This window comes from Oncorhynchus keta, chromosome 19 (genome assembly GCF_023373465.1).
Source record: "Oncorhynchus keta strain PuntledgeMale-10-30-2019 chromosome 19, Oket_V2, whole genome shotgun sequence".
NCBI classification, from domain to species: domain Eukaryota; kingdom Metazoa; phylum Chordata; class Actinopteri; order Salmoniformes; family Salmonidae; genus Oncorhynchus; species Oncorhynchus keta.
The window spans coordinates 49,967,701-49,988,522 of NC_068439.1; the positions used below are offsets into that span (position 1 = coordinate 49,967,701).

Consider the following 20,822-nt stretch of genomic DNA (forward strand, 5'->3'; position numbering starts at 1 on the left):
GGTTGGAGCTAGTGTTGCAAAAATCTGGTAACTTTCCCAAAATTCCCCAGTTTTCCTGAAATCCCGGCTGGAAGATTCCCAGAATAGGCAGGAATCTGGAATCCTCCAACCAGGATTTCTGGAAAAACTGGGAATCTTGGGAGATCTACTGGATTTTTGCAACCCTAGGTGGAGCCGATCCTTGATCATTGGGCAAACTTAATCTGGAGCTGCCATCCCCATAATTATAAGTACCATGGCCAGTTTATTGTCCATGCTTTTAATTGATCAAGTTTCCCTTCCTAATCTTCTGTTGCTGCAGCAGCCAGACCAGCTGGCAATCTGATGCAAGCGCTCTGGTTTAGGCAGTTTACTACCAATACAAATCCCATGCATCTTGTGTGAGGAACATGAAGAGTGTGTGTGAGCCATTCTCACTGTAGCTCTAGGAATGTGTTGTTTACACCCAGATAGAGACACATATGCAGCCCCTGCCCTCCATCTTAGGTGGAAGCTGCAGGTAACTGTCTGAAACCAGGTGCCCTCTCACCTTTCCCCTCCTCTCTCTCCCTTCCTGTCATCCACTCTTGTACCTTCCTCCCCATCTTCTTCCTCCCTCCTTCCCTCCCTCCCCTGTCCTGTTATCCGTGGCTGAGGGCTTGAGATGGCTTACCAGGGCCTTTAATCTCTCCATAATGATATCATCACCCCCCCACCCATCTCTCTCTACGCCCCATCTACACTCCTCTATGGAGAGAGGGAGGAAGGAAAGGAGCGTAGTGAGGGTTAGCGGTTTAGGGAAGGTCACTGATGAGCTCAGTGGAGGAGGAGGAGGAGGAGGAGGAAAATGAGTAACCCTCAGCCTTTCGTAGGAGCCCCACACACACACACAGAGAGGCGGGTAGGCCTGGCGTCTGGGATGTCGATGGAAGACAGTTCCATGGAGGAGTTGGTGGACCAGGGGTTGGGGATGGAGGAGACGGGACTGAGGAGGCCCTCTTTCAGGGAGACCTACCACCACGACTCCCTGCTGGCTCCAGACACAGACTTCATGATAGGTACTGTAGGTGTGGGAGGGCTAAAGGTGTGGGGAATGGAGAGGTGGGGTAGAATTTGCATAGGTAAAGTAACAGAAGGACAGGTTCTTGGGGGGGGGTCTTTGAATTTGTTAAAATTGTATAATTATATTTTGGCAAAGCTTTGCTCACTTGGGGGTGTTGGTGTCAGTGGATTAATAACAGGAGGCGTATGTGTGGGTATGCAGCAGGGTTGTGAACTTGTTATATGAATAGACATCTGATCATTCTGCCATTCACAAACCACACCATCTGGGAGAGGAGAATCGCAGATGACTTCCCTCCATCACCATCTCTGCTACAGGCCTCGGGTTTAGTTATGTTTTCTAAATTGTGTAGCGTGAGTCTACATAATCCCATTAGCATGAGCATGCGTGTGTATAACCTGCGTGTGGATAGGCTATGCAGCAGCAGCAGAGATTGAGCTGTGTTCTACTAATTCCCTTTTCCAGGTCTGGGATTATGGGCTATTCTAATCCCGGTCCCATATGGGGACTCTGGAGGTGGCACAGGCCTGATGTCACAGCCAAAGACAGGAACAGAAACACTAAGTCACAGAGACACGTGTAGCAGCCTTTACCTGGACGCATACAGTATGGCTACATAGAGAGGCGTACCTCCTGACCATTCCTTTAGTTTATTAGTTTACTTTATTGGTCTTTCAGTATCATTTCCGGTCTCTTCACAGTTCTCATTAAAAACACTGACTGACTTTACGGTTAAAATTAAATAAAAATTAAATAAATACAACACATTTAAAGTGCTAAAAATGCACAAATCCAAAAAAATCTATTTTCATTTAGGAGCCTGCTCAAATAAGGTGTTAGTGATCTCTTGTATCTCTCCGTTAGACTTCTGGGATGGCCAGTTAGTTTTTTTCTACTATGATGACCTGTAACCAGCCTTAGAAATTGGTCTTCACCCGTTTTCTGGTCAAATCGAGGCACAGTTTAGTACATCTGTCAGATAGCGTGCCCAAGCTGAAGGTACTATAGACATATAATAGCTACTGTAGATAAATAATTATATATAGCTACTACAATCTGTGGTCTTCTTGACCCCCTATTTAGGGAAGACTGCTTTAGATGCACCTGGTGCCCTGTGAGATCTCCTGACTGGCACGGTGTGTCAGTCACTGGTGTGTCAGCACCGGTTGTGTCTCACCTTTAGCCACCAATAGTCCGAGTGACATGTACTCCTGTAAATAGAAGACCTGGAAAGACCTGGACCTTAGTCCGTTCCGCTCTGACATCGCTCATCCATATGTATATAGTCGGAGCTAGAAGCACAAGCATTTCGCTACACCCGCAATAACACCTGCTAATCACGTGTGTGTGTGTGACCAATAACATTTGATTTGATTGATGAACTGGACAAGCTGCTTACAGGAGAACAACACAAGGACATGCAACCTGCACAAGGTTGAGAAGAGAGGAGAGGAGCATTAACAGATGATTGTCTCTCGCTCCTTGCTTTATATCGCTCTTTTGCTTATCTCTCATTCTGTCTAACTCTCCATCTATCACGCCCTCTATCTCTCTCTCCATCTTTCTTTCTGTCCATCTCTCTTTTTCTCTGGCAAAGTTTATCGGGGTGGGGGTGGAGTCACTCGTACCAAAGAGGCTCAGTCTGGGGGATTATCATTGTGCTACTGCATAACGCACACATACACACACACAAAACATACACACACTCCAAACCCTACCGTTCAGGCTGAATTTGAGAGGATAGCAAAAGTGTATAAGCATGATCAAACACTAACCCTAACCCTAACCCCTCCACACACACACACACACACACACACACACACACACACACACACACACACACACACACACACACACACACACACACACACACACACACACACACACACACACACACACACACACACACACACACACACACACAATCTCAGATCAAGGCTTTAAGCGATGTTGTAAACATCAGCGTGCCCTACATTGGCAGACACCACCCAGAGAGAGAGAGAGAGGGGAAGGGTGATAAAGGAGAGATAGATAATATCAACATTTCATAACCTCACCATGGACTCCATCTGGACTGGGATGCTACTCTTTCTGATCTGGATGTGATGCAGTTAGAGAGGTAGAGAGGCGAGGAAGAGAAGAGATCTCTGCTGTACTTGTTATCATCTTGGTGCGAGGCTGACGGGAGAGGACAGAAGAGGAGAGGAAGAGAGGAAAGAGGAGAGCTCCGTGTGGGTTCTACTGTGTGTGTGACGAAACTGGAACAGTGTATGGAGCAGTAGAGATGAGATCCTAGCAGACACTAGCCAGCGGAACACACAGATAAAGAAAGAGATAGAGAGAGACGACCATCACTCGGATGGAGGAAGAAGATATCGTCTGTCAGACAGTGAAAGAGAGGAGGAGGAGGAGGAGGAGGTCTGGAGCGGAGGAAGGGTCAACCAATATGAGGAATCTTTATGACAACTCCTCACCCCACAGAGTTTCCAATGGTACACGACAGCTTTTTTTTCTGTTTGTTTGTTTACTATTCCACCAGTCATTTATTACCATCTTTCTCATTGGGATTACGTCTACTAAAACCACACAGATGGTGTCTATTGTCTTGGTCTTTGTATTAGCGAATGTATTCAATTTAATCTCTGTGGTTTTACTCTCATATGGTTCAAGTGTTCGATCTCTTTCGTTTAAAAATGATTTTACGTCCATTTACAAAATGGTGCCATTTCTTCGGATTGTTCTTCCTATTGATGTTGCTTATAGAACATGGTCTCTTGGTTTTTATGCAAGTGGAATCTGTCAGACGGGATGCAGATGCCTGTCTGTTGTCTGTGGCGTGTGTGTTGTTTGTATCAGCTTCTATGTCTACAGCATTTCATTTTTTTTGGTGAGCGATATGTCTGAAGTGTGAAGACTTCACTTTGATGAGTCTGTATCGCTCACCTGGAACCATCAGAAACTCTTGGGTGGCTGCTAACATGGTCTTTCATTGCCCAATGGCCAGTGGCGCTGGTGGCGCTGGCTAGGTACAAATGGCTTTAGCTCAAAGGATTACAATGACCTATGTTTCTAACTTGGTGGCAGGCGGGATGGACATAGTGACGTACCTGGAGCAGTGGCTTTAGCTCAGTGGGCTAACTCAATCGATGGTTGTGCTCCCCAGATGACCGTAGCTCTGCTGCGAGTGGCGTGGACGTGGCGGACCGCCTGACGTACCTGGAGCAGCGGATGCAGATGCAGGAGGATGAGATCCAGCTGCTGAAGATGGCCCTGGCCGACGTCCTCAAGAGACTCAACATCTCAGAGGAACACCAGGCCGCCAACACCAAGAAAGGGCCTGCTGGGAAAGGTACACAAACACAAGCACACACACACATTTACGCTTACATTTTAGTCACTTAGCAGATGCTCTTATCCAGAGTGACTTACAATTCATCTCAAGATAGCTAGGTGGGACAACCTTATATCAGTCATAGAAAGTACATTTTTCCTTAATAACATAGATAACACCAAGTCAGAGCTGGAAAGGGTTTGGGGGATGGGCAGGGACTGCTGTCTGCTTCAGGGGAAAGCTGGTTCCACCATTGGGGTACCAGGATAGAGAAGAGCTTGGACTGGGCTGAGCGGGAGCTGCCCTCCCATAGTAGTGCTTAGGTTGGGATGTAGAGTTTGAGCATAGCCTGATGGTAAGGGAGGGGCAGCTCCTCTTGCTGCTCTGCAGGCAAGCACCATGGTCTTGTACTGGATGCAAGCCTCGACTGGAAGCCAGTGGAGGAGCGGAGTGACATGAGAGAACTAGGGAAGGTTGAAAACCAGGCGGGCTTCAGCGTTCTGGATAAGTTGCAGGGGTTTGATGGCACAAGTGGGGAGCCCAGCCAACAGTGAGCTGCAGTAGTCCAGACGGGAGAGGACAAGTGCCTGGATTAGGACCTGCGCCGCTTCCTGTGTGAGGTAGGGTCATACTCTAGGGATGTTGTTGAGTATGAACCTCCAGGAGTGGATCACTGCTTTGATGTTTTAAGAGAACGACAGGGTGTTGTCCAGGGTCACGCCAAGGTTCTTTGCACTCTGGGAGGGTAACACTGTGGAGTTGTCAACCGTTATGGATTGGTCTTTGAGCGGACAGGCCTTCTCCTGGAAGAAGAGCAGTTCCGTCTTGTCGAAGTTGAGCTTGAGGTGGCGGGTCGCCATCCAAGTTGAGATATCTGCCAGGCACGCAGAGATGCATGTCGCCACCTGGGTTTCATAAGGGAGGAATGAGAAAAGTAATTGAGTGTCATTCGCATAGCAATGATAGGGAGAGACCATGTGAGGACACGACGGAGCCGAGTGACTTGGTGTATAGAGAGAAGGAGAGGGCCTAGAACCGAGCCCTGGGGGACACCAGTAGTGAGAGTACATGGTGCAGATACAGATCCTCTCCACGTCACCTGGTAGGAGTGTCCTGCCTGAGTGTGCATAGCCTTAGACGCCCAGCCCTGGAGGATCTGATGGTTCACGGTGTCGAAGGCAGCGGATAGATCTAGGAGGATGAGAACAGAGGAGAGAGTCGGCTTTGGCAGTGAGGAGAGCGTCTGTGACACAGACAAGAGCAGTCTTGGTTGAGTGACCCATCTTGAAGCCTGACTGGTTAGGGTCAAGAAGATCGTTCTGAGAGAGATAACGAGAAAGTTGATAAGAGACAGCACGCTCAAGTTTTTTTTAGAATAAAAAGAAAGAAAGGATACAGGTCTACAGGTCTAGAGGAGTCGAGTGTTGGTTTCTTGAGGAGGGGAGCAACTCGGGCCATTTTGAAGTCAGAGGACACACACACACACCCACATAAAAACATACAGTTATACCCTCCTCACCCATATTTCCCCTATGCAACAGCAGCTAGGCCTGTGTCTCTGGCCCTGCCGTCCAGACCATCAATGAACAGCCCTGCCTCTTTGAAGAAGAGTTACACAACCTCCACACTGCCCTCTACATCCACCGCACGGAACTACAGCCCCTTACCACCAGCATCAGCCAAGAGGTACATTACACAATCACTAACCATCACCTGCAAACACAGAGAGGTACAGTACGATTACTATCCCTCTACTCTAACTCTAGCACTAGATACATTTCAACAAATTGATCATACACTTTCGGTTTTCTCACTCTTTCCAACATCCCCCCTCAGTGGTGTGAAGAGTCCGGTAGGCAGTGTGAAGGAGAGTCCATGTATCTCTAAAACGGCTCGGCCTGGCCCCCGACTTGGCCCCCCAGGGTCCACAGCCCCCTGCAGTAAGAAAGCTGAAAGGTATGTACATCTATGGCAGTAGGCCTAACAGGGAAGAGCTGTTTAAATGTGCTCTGAATGTACTGTTCTAGTCTATACGTCTTTTACGTTTTCTCAAATAGATCTCCAGAGCAGGAGTTACAACTCTGGTCCTTGAAGGTCTGCTGGTTTCCATGCTCTTTTTTTTTCAATCGGATACTGGCGTATATCTGTGTCTTGGTAACCTGGTATAACAACTAAAAGCAGCAGTACTGTGGCCCTCGTGGACAAGAGTTGTCCATCCTTGTTCTAGACTAGAGTGTGAGATTGACAATACTTTCCCTGCTTGTATGATGGAGCCTAACTTCTCCTTTCTCATTCTCTCCTGGCAGCAAAACCAAGGAGCCTGCAGCCAGTGTCGGTAAGAAAATGATTGAATTTCTACTGTAGTGTGCTCTTCCCACAGGCAGAGGTCAGCACTGAGCTGTACAACAGGACCTTGGGGAGAGGAATGGCCAGATTAATGGGAAACAGCTGTTGGTTAGATTGATCCTACTGTAACATGCCATTGGTAAATGGTATGAGTGCCGTGGTTCGAGTGGATGCTATACCTCCCAGATAGACTGACCTGCTTCTGTGTTTCGTCCGTAGGGTCGAGGCAGGTGACGCACTGTAAAGGTAGGCCTCAGTCCAACCTCCTGGAATAACACTCTTAACCGTCTACAGGGCATGTTAGTCTAGCTCTGTATACTATGCCTCCATACTCCACCGCCTGTTCCTGATCCCATGCATTATCTCTCTCTAGAAAATACAATGTCTGTCAAGTTTTATGAAATCAAATCTTATCTGTGGCAAATACATCTTATGGTTTCTAATGTACGAGTCAGCACTGTGTTTGAACACTTGTTTTATCCTTCTCTCTCATTTTCTCACCATGTCTCACCATGACTTCTCATCCCCTCCCATTCCCCCTCCTCCACACACATCCTCCCTTCTCTTGCTGTCATCTCTACCCTTTCCCCTCGCACCCCAACACTTCAAACCCTTACCACCTGCTCACACCTACAAAACTTCATTTTGTCCCCTACTCTCACCCTTGGCCGTCACCCTTACCCCTCATTTCGCCTCTTCACTTAGTGACTATGCAGATCTATCTGAACCCCCTAACAAGAAGGACTGGGTCTTCTGAAGCGGCCAAATCAGCCCCTATGGTCCCCAACTCTAGACCCACCAGAACCCCCGCCCCTCCTCAGACCAAAGGAGGCCGCCCCACCTCAGACCGAACTAAGCTCGAGACATGCAAAACACCCCCCGCCTTCACCCTCCCCCTGCAGAAAAGCACCAATCAGAATACGTATTCTTCTATGGAAATGTCCAATTACAAAAGCCCCCTCAAATCACCAAGCCAGTACTTCCAAATCTGTTACTAAAGGCAATAGGGTAGGCTAGGAGGAGGTACAGGTTGCTCCTAACCATTGGTCTAGGTTCAGATAAAAGGTTAAGGTTAGGATTGGGGGAGGGTAATCTGATTCTAGATCTGTGGTTCGGGGCAGCTTCTACGTCAAGCTCTTACAAGTGTAGTGGGTCTGTAAGCGGACTCAGTTTTCACGATGTTTGAAACAAATGTTTGCGTTTCTAGCAATGTGAGTGAATGTAGAAGTAGAGGTTGTCTTCGGTAATGTTTGCGTTTCTAGCAATGTGAGTGAATGTAGAAGTAGAGGTTGTCTTCGGTAATGTTTGAGATGGACTGATAGTTCCACCGCTTTGGTTTTGAGGTGTTTCGTTTCACCAGCAGTAAAGGGAATAGTGAGTTTGTTTGTTGTGTTGCTTTTTCCGAGCACCATCTCTTACATGTTTCTGTCTGTCAACTGAAAGCCTGTGGGGTTTTTTCTCCTGATCCGTTCTGTTTTAATGTCTCCATTTTGTGTGTGTGCTTAGTAGTTTTACTTCAGTAAAATATGAATCATCTCCCTGACTTTGGGGATGTATGTGGGAATTCTCTTATTTGGTTTATGGGTGTATTTGTCTTGTCTCTGTTGACAGCCATTAAACATTTCAGTCATCACCTACTTCGACTACTGTCTATGTAATAATCTCAATGTAATAATGTCATAACAATGGACAGTATCATTGCAAGATATTTCCATGGTGTTTTGAGTTTTTTGTGTGTGTGTGTGTGTGTGTGTGTGTGTGTGTGTGTGTGTGTGTGTGTGTGTGTGTGTGTGTGTGTGTGTGTGTGTGTGTGTGTGTGTGTGTGTGTGTATGTGTGTGTGAGCAGCACCCTCTTGTGGAGATACGTAGTGGGACAGAGACTCTGCCGTCCGACTCGCAGAAACTGTAAGCCTAGGCATACACGAGGATCAGAATGCTAGATTTATGCGACCAAACACTCAGTGAAAACATTCAATTAGGTAGGCTAGTTTACAGTAGTTGAGTCAGTCATCGTCCCACGGATGTTGTCCTTGGCCCCGCACTTTGCCTGCATACAGGTGTCAGGTGTCCTGGCCCCAAAACCGCATCACCCACACGACTAAAGGACTCGACTTGTGTTTAACCTTTACAACCCCATCTGTTTAGGCCTACCTGTCAGAGAGGAACAGGCCATCACACCTGTCGTGTAGACGACTGACATGGGCTCAAAGGGATGGAAATGACAGGGAGATCCAATTCCCATCATCATGGAGGCCTACTATTTCATTAAGACCTGGTACATTATTACCTGGTGGTGTTGGCATGGTCACAGACTTAGTGGTCACACTTCAAAATAGAACCCCTGAGATATTTTGGACCCGGCCATTGAATATCATTGGTTTGGAGAGGATTTTTTTTATTTTTAACTTACAGTAGCTGAAAGATATATATACACATATACGTATATATATATACATATACATACATATACATATACACACACATACATATATACATATACACACATACACATATACACATACATATACATACACATACATATACATACACATACATATACATATACACACACATACATACATATATACACACACATACATATACATATACACACATACACATATACATATACACATACATACACATACATATATGTATATACACACTCTCTCTTTACCCCCATCCCTCCCATATACACTCTCTCTCTCTACCCCTATCCCTCCCATATACACACACACACACACTCTCTCTCTCTCTCTCTCTCATATACACTCACTCTCTCTATCCCTCCCGCGCGTCCACGCTCCCAGTGCTGGAGGAAGGGAAGATGGCACCTCAGAAGCCGCTGTCAGCCAGACCGACCAGTCTCTCGTCAGGACAGCTCTCCGTGGCGATCTGAACGATGGCACCGACATCACCGGCACCACCTCGAAAGGGACTAGAGAGAGATTCGCTTTAAATAAAATAGACTAAAAACTGTGGCATCCGTGTGTAGCATTTTCCCCACGCTGTCGCCTTTCCAGCATCTGCTTGCGCTGCAGATCCCCGGCAGGCTTCGTACCATCCGCGCCTAGGCTATTATTAATAGCTAGATAATAAATCGTAGAACATTCGCATCGCCTATATTCTGGACTGAGAGAATCGTCCGGAAAGGGAAAACGACAATAGGCTACAGGTCGTTCTTCATTTATCACTACGGTGGAGAGGAGAGGAAGATGAGGTAAGCAAAAGCATGCGCTTGCTTTTTGATTCAGACGGTTCGCGTTATTAACGCACAATGAACGACACACACAGGCTACGGCTGGATGAGATTCGAGGACGCATTTTATTGGATTTCAAGGGAAAGCCTGTTGTCGGATAAGACGAAAATACCCAATTAATAGTATATCGTTTCATTCGTTCTGTCGAGGCAACATGTATGCCGTTATTATATGATCAAATGTGCGTTTTTTGGATGACCGGCGACTAGGATACCTGTTCTGTAGGCCTATTTGGGCCTGTGAGGTGGGGTAGCACAGTGCAGTGTAGCTGTGAATTCTCCCTGTGAACAGGGGTGAATTAATCTGATCGGTGTCAAAAAGCAACGAGCAAGGGCATGCATGGTTTCTATCATTTCATGGACAGGAGAGAAAGCATTGATTAAACACGCAAGCAAACGTCTCCGGTCCTCCCGCTCGGTCTCCCATCCCATCTCCGTGGTGTGTCACGGAGGGTGTGGTCTGCAGAGGGAAAGGATCTGTTGTCATAGAAACCAGACTACACGTGCGTCATGTGTAACATGGTGATAAATGGTGGTCATAACATAGACATATAATTAATTCCATTCGAATTATTTTCTGGATTATAAATTGCTCCAGAGAATTAGAATGGCATGGAATTGGGATTTCCATTCTATGATTCTGATTCTATGGGCCTTTATGGATAGTAGGGCACATTATTCTAATCACAACATCAACTCATCGGATTTCACATGACCAAAAACAACTTACAAATTGAATTGAATCAGGCCATCCATCAAAGCTTGTATCTAAAAGTCCATATCTAAACCAGGTATAATTGAGACGTCAGGCCTTGAGGTCCAGCAACATGCTCAGGTGAACACACACACACACACACACACACACACACACACACACACACACACACACACACACACACACACACACACACACACACACACACACACACACACACACACACACGAGGCTTCTAACCTCAAGGGTATTTTCATGATTTAAAAAGGACTCATTCAAACAAATGAACACACAGGTTGACTGGTATGTGGTCAGTGTTTACTTCCAACACAGGGAATTCTTTCCCCTCTTTGTGTCTCGTGTGAAATGGCAAGCTAGTTAGCGGGGTGCGCGCTAATAGCATTTCAATCGGTGGCGTCACTCGCTCTGAGACCTTGAAGTAGTTGTTTCCTTTGCTCTGCAAGGGCTGCAGCTTTTGTGGAGCGATGGGCAACGATGCTTCGTGGGAGGCAGTTGTTGATGTGTACAGAGGGTCCCCTGGTTCGAGCCCAGGTAGGGGCGAGGAGAGGGACGGAAGCAATACTGTTACAATTGTATTGATAGTATTGAGTATTGATCGTCTTCTCTGTTTCATGCACTATTCCCCCTTCAATCTCACTGAGCCATACCCAGAACCCAGTTGTTCTATCGAATCTCACACCTCATGGGCGAGCACAACCACCCTAACTAATAGGGACAGTTCTTCCTGGACAACCTGGTGGAGGCTGGGCCGATCAGATCACCCAGCCAATCAGAACTTACTATAGTGCCACGCTGAACCGAGACCAATCCACAGAGGCTTTACTGTCGCTCTGTGGTGACTGCCAGCCTTTGGTACAGGTCTGCTGCTGCAGGCAGAGAAACCCCAGGTTGAGGCTAATTGTCATTGGCAGTCTTTGTGTGATCTCTCTCATATATATATATATATACACACGTACGTACAATGTGTTTCTCCCAAGGTCAGAGTGGGACTGTGCCAAAGGTGCCCACGGTCAGCTAGTACCCTTTATGCCCACTGGGCAGTCTTCCCTGCCCCCTCCCACTGGGCAGTCTTCCCTGCCCCCTCCCACTGGGCAGTCTTCCCTGCCCCCTCCCACTGGGCAGTCTTCCCTGCCCCCTCCCACTGGGCAGTCTTCCCTGCCCCCTCCCACTGGGCAGTCTTCCCTGCCCCCACCCCACGTCTTCTGCTGTCTCCCTTTTTTCACGCAAGCCTCCAGCTTACTCTTCCCCCTCCTCCATTGTCTATACAGTCCATACTCCCTCATCCCCATCGCCTCCTCTTTTTCCCATCCCTGCCTCCTCTCTGATTCTCCCTGCTGTCTCCTACCTCTCCTTTACCCTCTCCCTTTCCCTGCCACCCTGGCTTAGAGAGCATTCCATGTACCAGTATTTCCCAACCCTGGTCCTCGAGTATCCCCAACAGTGCACATATTTATTGTAACCCTGGACAAGCACACCTGATTCAACTTGTCAACTAATCATCAGGCCCTCGATTAGTTGAATGAGGTGTGTTTGTCCAGGGACACAAAGAAACTGTAGCGTTGGGGGTACTCAAGGATCAGGGTGGGAAAACACTGGCATATACTGTACCCTACCTAAGACACTTTTCATCAACCGTTCCTGTATGCTCTAACCCTTACTGTGCCCTACGCTAACCTAAGCTAAACTAAGCTAACCTAACCTAAGCTAACCCCAACTGACTGACTACAGTGGTTATATAATGTCTGTGTCTATTCACCCAGTTCTGTCTGGGGATTAAAACATGTTCATGTATACGGTTATAGAGATGTACTGTAGGTGGCATCGTTGACTGTGGTTCAACCATTCATTTGTATTGGTTTAGTAGTGTGTGTGTGTGTGTGTGTGTTTGTTTTGCTTTCATGTACATTCTTGATCGATTGTGCCTGTGTCTGTGTACTGTGACCAAATGTCAACACATGTGAGCCTCCATGCTGTGTGTAGGCCTGCAAGTGATTGTTGGTCTCTCCAACAGTGACCTAGTGACCATTGATTTTAACCAGATGAAGTCAGCTCTAAAGGTCAAGCATACATTAGTCAAGGTTACAGACTCAGAACTTCACTGGTTGCGTCCCAATACCACCCTATATAACCGAGTGTGCAACTTTTGTCCATGGCCCATAGCATCCCAAGTGGCACCCTATTCCCTATATATAGGTAATAGGTTGACATTTGAAATGCAGACACAGTTTCCATGCAGAATCAGCCTATACGGGACTAAAAGCTGTTTTCACTGTTGGTTCACACACAGTGACCTGTATTTAGTCACGTTAATGATGAATTTCAAATCGCTGATAGAGTTTTCTATTTGATCAGACTAACCCCAAGTGAATGGGGTTTTGCTTAATTGAACAAATATTGCTGTTTCTGGCACATTAACGTAGTGAATGGGGGGGGGGGGTGGGGGGGTCTAAAAGACATATGGAATTTGTAAATATGGTCATACTACAGATATTATTGATTTGGAATTTTAGGACCCCTTTAGGTATATTAAAAAAGTACAGTACCAGTCAAAAGTATGGACACACCTACTCGTTCAAGAGTTTTTATTTATTTTACTATCTTCTACATTGTAGAGTAATAGTGAAGACATCAGTACTATGAAGTGGCACGTATGGAATCAAAAAAAAGTGTTAAGCAAATCAAAATATATTTTAAATTTGAGATTCTTCAAAGTAGCCACCCTTTGCCTTGATGACAGCTTTGCACACTCTTGGCATTTTCTCAACCAGCTTCACCTGGAATGCTTTTCCAACAGTCTTGAAGGAGTTCCCACATATGCTGAGCACTTGTGGCTGCTTTTCCTTCCCTCTGCTGTCCAACTCATCTCAAACCATCTCAATTGAGTTGAGGTCGGGTGATTGTGGAGGCCAGGTCATCTGATGCAGCACTCCATCACTCTCCTTATTGGTCAAATAGCCCTCACACAGCCTGGAGGTGTGTTTTGGGTCATTGTCCTGTTGAAAAACAAATAATAGTCCCACTAAGCGCAAACCAGAAGGGATTTCGTATCACTGCAGAATGATGTCGTAGCCATGCCGGTTAAGTGTGCCTTGAATTCTAAATAAATGTGTCACCAGCAAAGCACCCCCACACTATCACACCACCTCCTTCATGCTTCACAGTGGGAACCACAAAATGCGGAGATCATCTGTTCACCTACGCTGTGTCTCATAAAGACAGTGGTTGGAACCAAAAATCTCAAATTTAGACCACCGGTCCAATGTCCATTTCTTGGCCCAAGCAAGACTCTTCTTCTTATTGGTGTCCTTTAGTAGTGGTTTCTTTGCAGCAATTTGACCATGAAGACCTGATTCATGCAGTCTCCTCTGAACAGTTGATGTTGAAATGTGTCTCTTACTTTAACTCTCTCTGAGGCATTTATTTGGGTTGCAATTTCTGAGGCTAACTCTAATGAACTTATCCTCTGCAGCAGAGGTAACTCTGTGTCTTCCTTTCCTGTGGCAGTCCTCATGAGAGCCAGTTTCCTCATAGCGCTTGATGGTTTTTGCGACTGCACTTGAAGAAACTTTAAAAGTTCTTGAAATTGTCCGGACTGACTGACCTTCATGTCTTAAAGTAATGATGGACTGTCATTTTCCTTTGCTTATTTGAACTGTTCTTGACATAATATGGGACTTGGTCTTTTACCAAATAGGGCTATCTTCTGTATACCACCCCTACCTTGTCACAACACAACTGATTGGCTCAAACGCATTAAGAAGGAAAGAAATTCCACAAATGAACTTTTAACAAGGCACACCTGTTAATTGAAATGCATTCCAGGTGACTACCTCATAAAGCTGGTTGAGAGAATTCCAAGAGTGCAAAGCTGTCATCGAGGCAAAGGGTGGCTACTTTGAAGAATCTCAAATTGAAAATATATTTTAACACTTTTTTGGTTACTTCATGATTCCATATGTGTTATTTCATAGTTTGTCTCCACTATTATTCTACAATGTAGAAAATATTAAAACAGAGAAAAACCCTTGAATGACTAGGTGTGTCAGACGAGTCCCGTGACACTTGTGGGGGTCGTAGAGCAAAACGGAGAGCACCATCATGTTTGCGAGAATGGAAAGTCAATTTGTCAGTTTGAATAGAAAGTTTTCATGGAAAGTCAATTTTACGGTATTGTACTGTGTGTCTTAGACAGTACTTGTTTTGAATCCGTATTTGTATTACCATATTTATATTACAGTAGATGTACTGTAATATTAAATACAGAATTTTACTTGCCATGAGCTGCCTGTAAACTCCTGTCAAACTCCCAGTAACCCCTTTACAGTGTGTGTCCCAGTCATCTTATTACATCTTATTACATGTTAATCCTATTAGCAGGTGATCAGTGAGAGTTTCCAGCGGTCTGTCAGTCAGTAGCAGGTTGGTTAGTGTACATCCATGGGGAACTCTTTGGGCTGCCAGTTGTCCTGCAGTCTTCTTCTACTGCTGGATTAGATTAGGAGTGTCCTTTTAAATCCACAAACGATTCCCACATTGGGGTCTCTCAGGATGTGTGTGAGTGGGTATTTTGGGGGACATATGTTTGTTTGGTGACGGTAAGCACGGTTTAAGCATGTTCGCATGGCATGATGTGTGTGTGTGTGTGTGTGTGTGTGTGTGTGTGTGTGTGTGTGTGTGTGTGTGTGTGTGTGTGTGTGTGTGTGTGTGTGTGTGTGTGTGTGTGTGTGTGTGTGTGTGTGTGTGTGTGTGTGTCGTTCTGTTTTTTTTGTTTGTTTCCTGTGTGTTCAAATTAATGTTTCAAGTTAACTTGATGTCACTCTTTTCTCAGCATTTCGTGAGCTCCACAAAGTCACACCAATAGAGACCTCAGATAGTACTCTCTCATTGCTATGAATATTGAGTCCCACCCCCCCTCTCTCTCTCTTTCTCTGTGTGATGGTATTACTGTCTCCTGTTAATTGCTGATTGATTGTCTGTACTGTGACTGTGATCTCGTGTTAATCTGCTGCTGTGACACTAATCAGTTAAAACCCTTTAACGAGGAGACAGTAAACCGACCACTGACAAGAGACTAACGAGCGGAGAGACTCATTCGTCACGTCCGCTGGTAACGCCGAAGGAGTTTAGAGGAACCGGAATGGAAGAAGTGGCGCTGGTGTCTGTAACGCTGTACATATACTGTAAAACACAAGTTTAGGTAATTTATTTTTCTCCAGCAGATCCCATTCACAGCATAACACTTCTGGCTGACAGCCGAAGGAGTTTAGAGGAACCGCAATGGAAGAAGTGGAGCTGGTGTCCGTCTGTAACGCTGTACATATTCTGTAAAACACAAGTTTAGGTAATTTATTTTTTCTCCAGCAGATCCCATTCATAGCATAACACTCCTGGCTAGCTGTCGTTTGTTTCTAGATTGTATATCCAGAAGTATGTGGAAACCCCTTCTAATGAGTGGATTTGGCTATTTCAGCCAGAACCGTTGCTGACAAGTGTATAAAATGGAACACACAGCCATGGAATCTCCATAGACAAACATTGGCAGTAGAAATGGCCTTACTGAAGAACTCAGTGACTTTCAACGTTGCACCGTCATAGGATGCCACCTTTCCAACAAGTTAGTTTGTCAAATGTCTGTCCTGCTAGAGCTGACCCGGTCAACTGTAAGTGCTGTTATTGTGAAGTGGAAATGTCTAGGAGCAACAACAGCTCAGCCGCGAAGTGGTAGGCCATACAAGCTCACAGAACGGGACCGCCGAACAGTGAGAGTAGAGTACAATATTAGTTTGTTAATCCCTATTTAGGAAATTGATTTATCACAGCATGCATCATCAATGATTTACAATGACAGAACATGCAACAATGACCAACACATGATAAAAAAATATAAAAAACATTAAGACACAAACTCATATGCACCAACCATAGTATCCCTGAAACAATAGTCTGATTCAAGTGCTGTTTTCTATTCTAGAAACGCGTTCTCTGGAGTGATGAATCACGCTTCGCCATCTGGCAGTCCGACGGACGAATCTGGATTTGGCCAACTGTAAAGTTTGGTGGAGGAGAAATAATGGTCTGGGGCTGTTTTTCATGGTTCGGGCGAGGCCTCTTAGTTCCAGTGGGGGGAAATCTTAATGCTACAGCATACAATGACATTCTAGACGATTCTGTGCTTTCCTGTTTCAGCATGACAAATCCACCATGCACAAAGCGAGCTCCATACAGAAATGGTTTGTGGAGATCGGTGTGGAAGAACTTGACTGGCCTGCACTGGCCGAACATCTGTGCCCGACCTCACTAAAGCTCTTGTGGCTGAATGGAAGCAAGTCACCGTAGCAATGTTCCAACATCTAGTGGAAAGCCTTCCCAGAAGAGTGGAGGCTGTTATAACAGCAAAGGGGGGACCAACTCCATATTAATGTCCATGATTTTGGAATGAGATGTTCGATGAGCAGGTGTCCACATACTTTTGGTCATATAGTGTAGATAACGGATGCACTTAAATTTCCTAGTGAGTGAGTTAGGACATTTCATTAAGCACTGAAAGCGTGTGGGCCATCGATCTGGCTCGATGCGTATTGATTTGGGTTGATGTGTGTTGGCGTGTGTGGTTGGTGGCGTGTGACCCATATGTGTGCTAGTTTCTGCTGGGCTCGGGGTGACCACCCGATATAATTCAATTTACTGTCATTCTAGTTCCATGGTAGCCCCTACTACTCTGTGCACCAGAGAGAGAGTAGGCTACTAGAGACAGTAGAGAGAGAGATGGGAATAAGTGCAAAAATCTTTGTTTGCCAATCAAGGTTTGAATCATACATTGAAACTCAGCCAGGTCACCCTTGATACAGTATTCGACGTCCATCCATGTCAGAGGACATCTGGAGACGATGCGGAAATCGGCCACTAGGCGCAACAGTGAGTGCTGTTACCTTCAAGTAGGTTTCGGGATTTACTAGGTTGCTGATGGAGGATGGTTGTACGCATCTGTTTCTGGTGCCAAAGGTTGCATGTTCAAATCCAGCGATTTGAACATGCAACCTTTGGCCCGTGAGACTGTAAGACTGTAAGAGCTAGTTGAACTAGTGGCCTGGACTTACAGTGCAGTCGGTAGTCGGTAAGTATCCAGACACCTTCACACAATAACCCATAATGATAAAGCATAAACAGTTTGGAAAGGCACACACCTGTCTATATAATGTCCCACAGTTGACAGTGCATGTCAGAGCAGAAACCAAGCCGTGAGGTCGAAGGAGTTGTCCGTAGAGCTCCGAGAGAGGATTTTGTCAAGGCACAGATCTGGGGAAGGGTACCAACATTTTTTTACAGCATTGAATGTCCCCAAGTGACCTCTATCATTCTTAAATGGAAGAAGTTTGGAACCACCAAGACTCGTCCTAAACACAGCCCGGCCAAACTGAGCAATCGGGTAGAGGGCCCTGGTCAGGGAGGTGACCAAGAACCCGATGGTCACTCTGATAGAGCTCCAGAGTTCCCCTGTGGAGATGTGGAAATCTTCCAGAAGGATAGCCATCTCTGCAGCACTCAACCAATCAGGCCTTTATGGTAGAGTGGCCTGATGGAAGCCACTCCTCAGTAAAAGGCACATGACAGCCAAGTTGGAGTTTGCCAAAGGGCACCTAAAGACTCTCAGACCATGAGAAACAAGATTCTCTGGTCTGATGACACCAAGATAGAACTCTTTGGCCTGAATGACAAGCATCACGTCTAGAGGAAACCTGGCACCATCCCCACGGTGAAGCATGGTGGCAGCAGCATCATGTTTTTCAGCGGCAGGGACTGGGAGACTGGTCAGGGTCGAGGGAAAGATGAACGGAGTAAAGTACAGAGAGATCCTTGATGAAAAAATTACCTCAGACTGGGGTGAATGTTCACCTTCCAACAGGACAACGACCTGGCACACAGCCAAGACAACGCAGGAGTGTCTTCGGGACAAGTCTCTGAATGTCCTTGAGTGGCCCAGCCAGAGCCCAGACTTGAACCCGATCTAAAAATCTCTGGAGAGACCTGAAAATAGCTGTGCAGCGACGCTCCCCATCCAACCTGACAGAGCTCGAGAGGATCTCCAAATACAGGTGTGCCAAGCTTGTAGCGTCATACTCAAGAAGACTTGAGGCTGTAATCGTTGCCAAATGTGCTTAAACAAAGTACTGTGTAAAGAGTATTTTTTTAATTTATTTTTTACTGTTTTTGCTTTGTCATGTAGTATGTGTATTTCACTATACTCGCAATAACATCTGCTAACCATGTGTATGTGACCAAAACAATTTGATTTGATTTGATGTGAGCTGAGCCATAGGGCAGACTCTTAATCTACTACTATCAGATTAGGGGGGGTGTTTACAGCTCCGCCGGTAAAACATGTATTTTCTACAGCGCATCTGGTAACAATGACCCAGCAAATTACATTGGTTGTCACTCAATTAATAAAGCCTATGATTTAATATTGTGAAAGCTGTTTTATAAACATCTGAATGCTGATGGTGCCACGCAGATGTAGCCTACGAATATTAGAATAGGGTAGGCCAGGTTTAGTGATGAACGGTTCTTTCTTTTTGAACGAGTCTTTTTATTGACTCGAGAGCCATGATTTGTTTTTCGTTTTAGTCGTTTGTTTGGCCTGCATGTGCTGGCTGCAACGAGTCCTACAGCAGGATTAATGGTGTTTATAGACAGGCCGCGGTAAACAACGGTCTCATAGAGTCAATGGGGTTAGGGTGGCGGGCTGAATAAAACGCAAGCAGATAAAGTCTTGGAGTGGCCGCTGCGCACGGTTGATCAATGAGCAGAGTTCATCTTGTCAACCAATCAATCAAGGTTTTAATGACAACGTTCGAGTTGACAACAACCGGGACCGCTGAGCTACAAATCAGGATTGAGGAGTTAGCACGGTGATTTTGGTCAACTCTGAGTTCAACTCGGAATAACCTGTACCACGAAATTGGATCACTTTTAAGCCCGGGACATTTCTATGTCAATTAATCTTTCAGAACTAACCTTCTCCAGGGCAGGCTAACCCAATGGGCTAACTCCATTCATCCTGAGCCATGAGTTGAGGACCAATCAAATCAGATTATACTCCCTCTCGTAAAGATTGCGTCATCATCCCCTTCATTTCAGAAAAATGACTGATAAAATCTAAAAACGTTTTTTTTTGTGTGTAAAAAAAAAACGTGTCATGTTAAAATACCTGTCACATTACACATTTTGTAATAACAAATGCATTTGAAACTTCACGTACAGTAAAACTTGTGTGACTTAAATACAATTATTTTATCGATGGGATTGGGGGGGGTGATTGTGCATTGAGAACCATACTAAAGCACACCAAAATAATAAAAGAAAGATGGCACTTCGAAAGGTCTAGTTCATATGATAGCCTGCAGTTCGGCGAACGATATTGTGTTGATCACCCACACTGCAGTCAAGCAACGCATTCCGCCAACAGTCGTTCACAATCTAGTCCGGTTGCGGCTCCCGCTAGACCTCGTTTAAAATGTATCAAGAAATGATCGCAATGTGTATGCCTAGCAATCAACAAATGTGCGTTGTTTAAAGCACACGTTTTACAAGTCTCAGTCACAAATGACAGCTTCAAGAAGCCCACCATGGCGAACGAAATGTGGGCGAGAGGCTTGGAGAATCATGACTCTTTCACGTTGTCAGTTAATTGTTCCCCGGTAGGGGTTCCTGTGTGCTCTGGGCGTTACTGGCTTAAATGAACGAAATTAGTCGAAAGATTCGTTCTTTTGACTGAACGAGTCCAAAAGATCAGTCAGTTAAAAGAGCCTAACGTCCCATCACTAGGCCTACCTCTCGTTGGCATGAGATTCTGCGTCTTCCGCACTGTGCACACAGTTGTTATCTGACTTGCAGGTCAATGTCATACTCAGTCAGGAGAGAACGCACCAATTCAGTCGCAACAGATCAGATGTATTTTCAGAAGGCCGGAAAAAAAAATGGATATGAGTAAAAAAAAAAACGTTTGTGAACTGTCTTTTTGTAAAGGTTGAATCGGTTATACATGCTTCATTTGGATCGGTTTGGGCTCCCACGAACTGATGCACTCTTATCTTAAACATTAGCTAAT

The 20,822-nt window shown here is 45.6% G+C and overlaps 2 protein-coding genes across 6 annotated transcripts in view; both read left to right on the top strand.

The window, feature by feature from the left end:
* Positions 1-8,356, top strand: part of LOC118398408 (bromo adjacent homology domain-containing 1 protein-like) — a 91,079-nt gene extending 82,723 nt beyond the window's left edge. For 3 of the 5 annotated variants that reach the window (XM_052470733.1, XM_052470732.1, XM_035793705.2), the window contains 6 exons: positions 4,206-4,391; positions 5,915-6,059; positions 6,210-6,329; positions 6,680-6,708; positions 6,939-6,965; positions 7,425-8,356. In XM_052470733.1, coding sequence (XP_052326693.1) covers positions 4,206-4,391; positions 5,915-6,059; positions 6,210-6,329; positions 6,680-6,708; positions 6,939-6,965; positions 7,425-7,717 — 800 coding nt within the window. In that variant the 3' untranslated portion in view covers positions 7,718-8,356. The remainder of the gene's footprint in view (positions 1-4,205; positions 4,392-5,914; positions 6,060-6,209; positions 6,330-6,679; positions 6,709-6,938; positions 6,966-7,424) is intronic. The other 2 variants (XM_052470734.1, XM_052470735.1) reach the window with 2 other exon arrangements.
* Positions 8,357-9,501: 1,145 nt separating this feature from the next.
* Positions 9,502-20,822, top strand: part of LOC118398424 (ena/VASP-like protein) — a 69,833-nt gene continuing 58,512 nt past the window's right edge. The window contains exon 1 of the mRNA XM_052470745.1: positions 9,502-9,939. Within this exon, the coding sequence (XP_052326705.1) occupies positions 9,935-9,939 (5 nt within the window). The 5' untranslated portion in view covers positions 9,502-9,934. The remainder of the gene's footprint in view (positions 9,940-20,822) is intronic.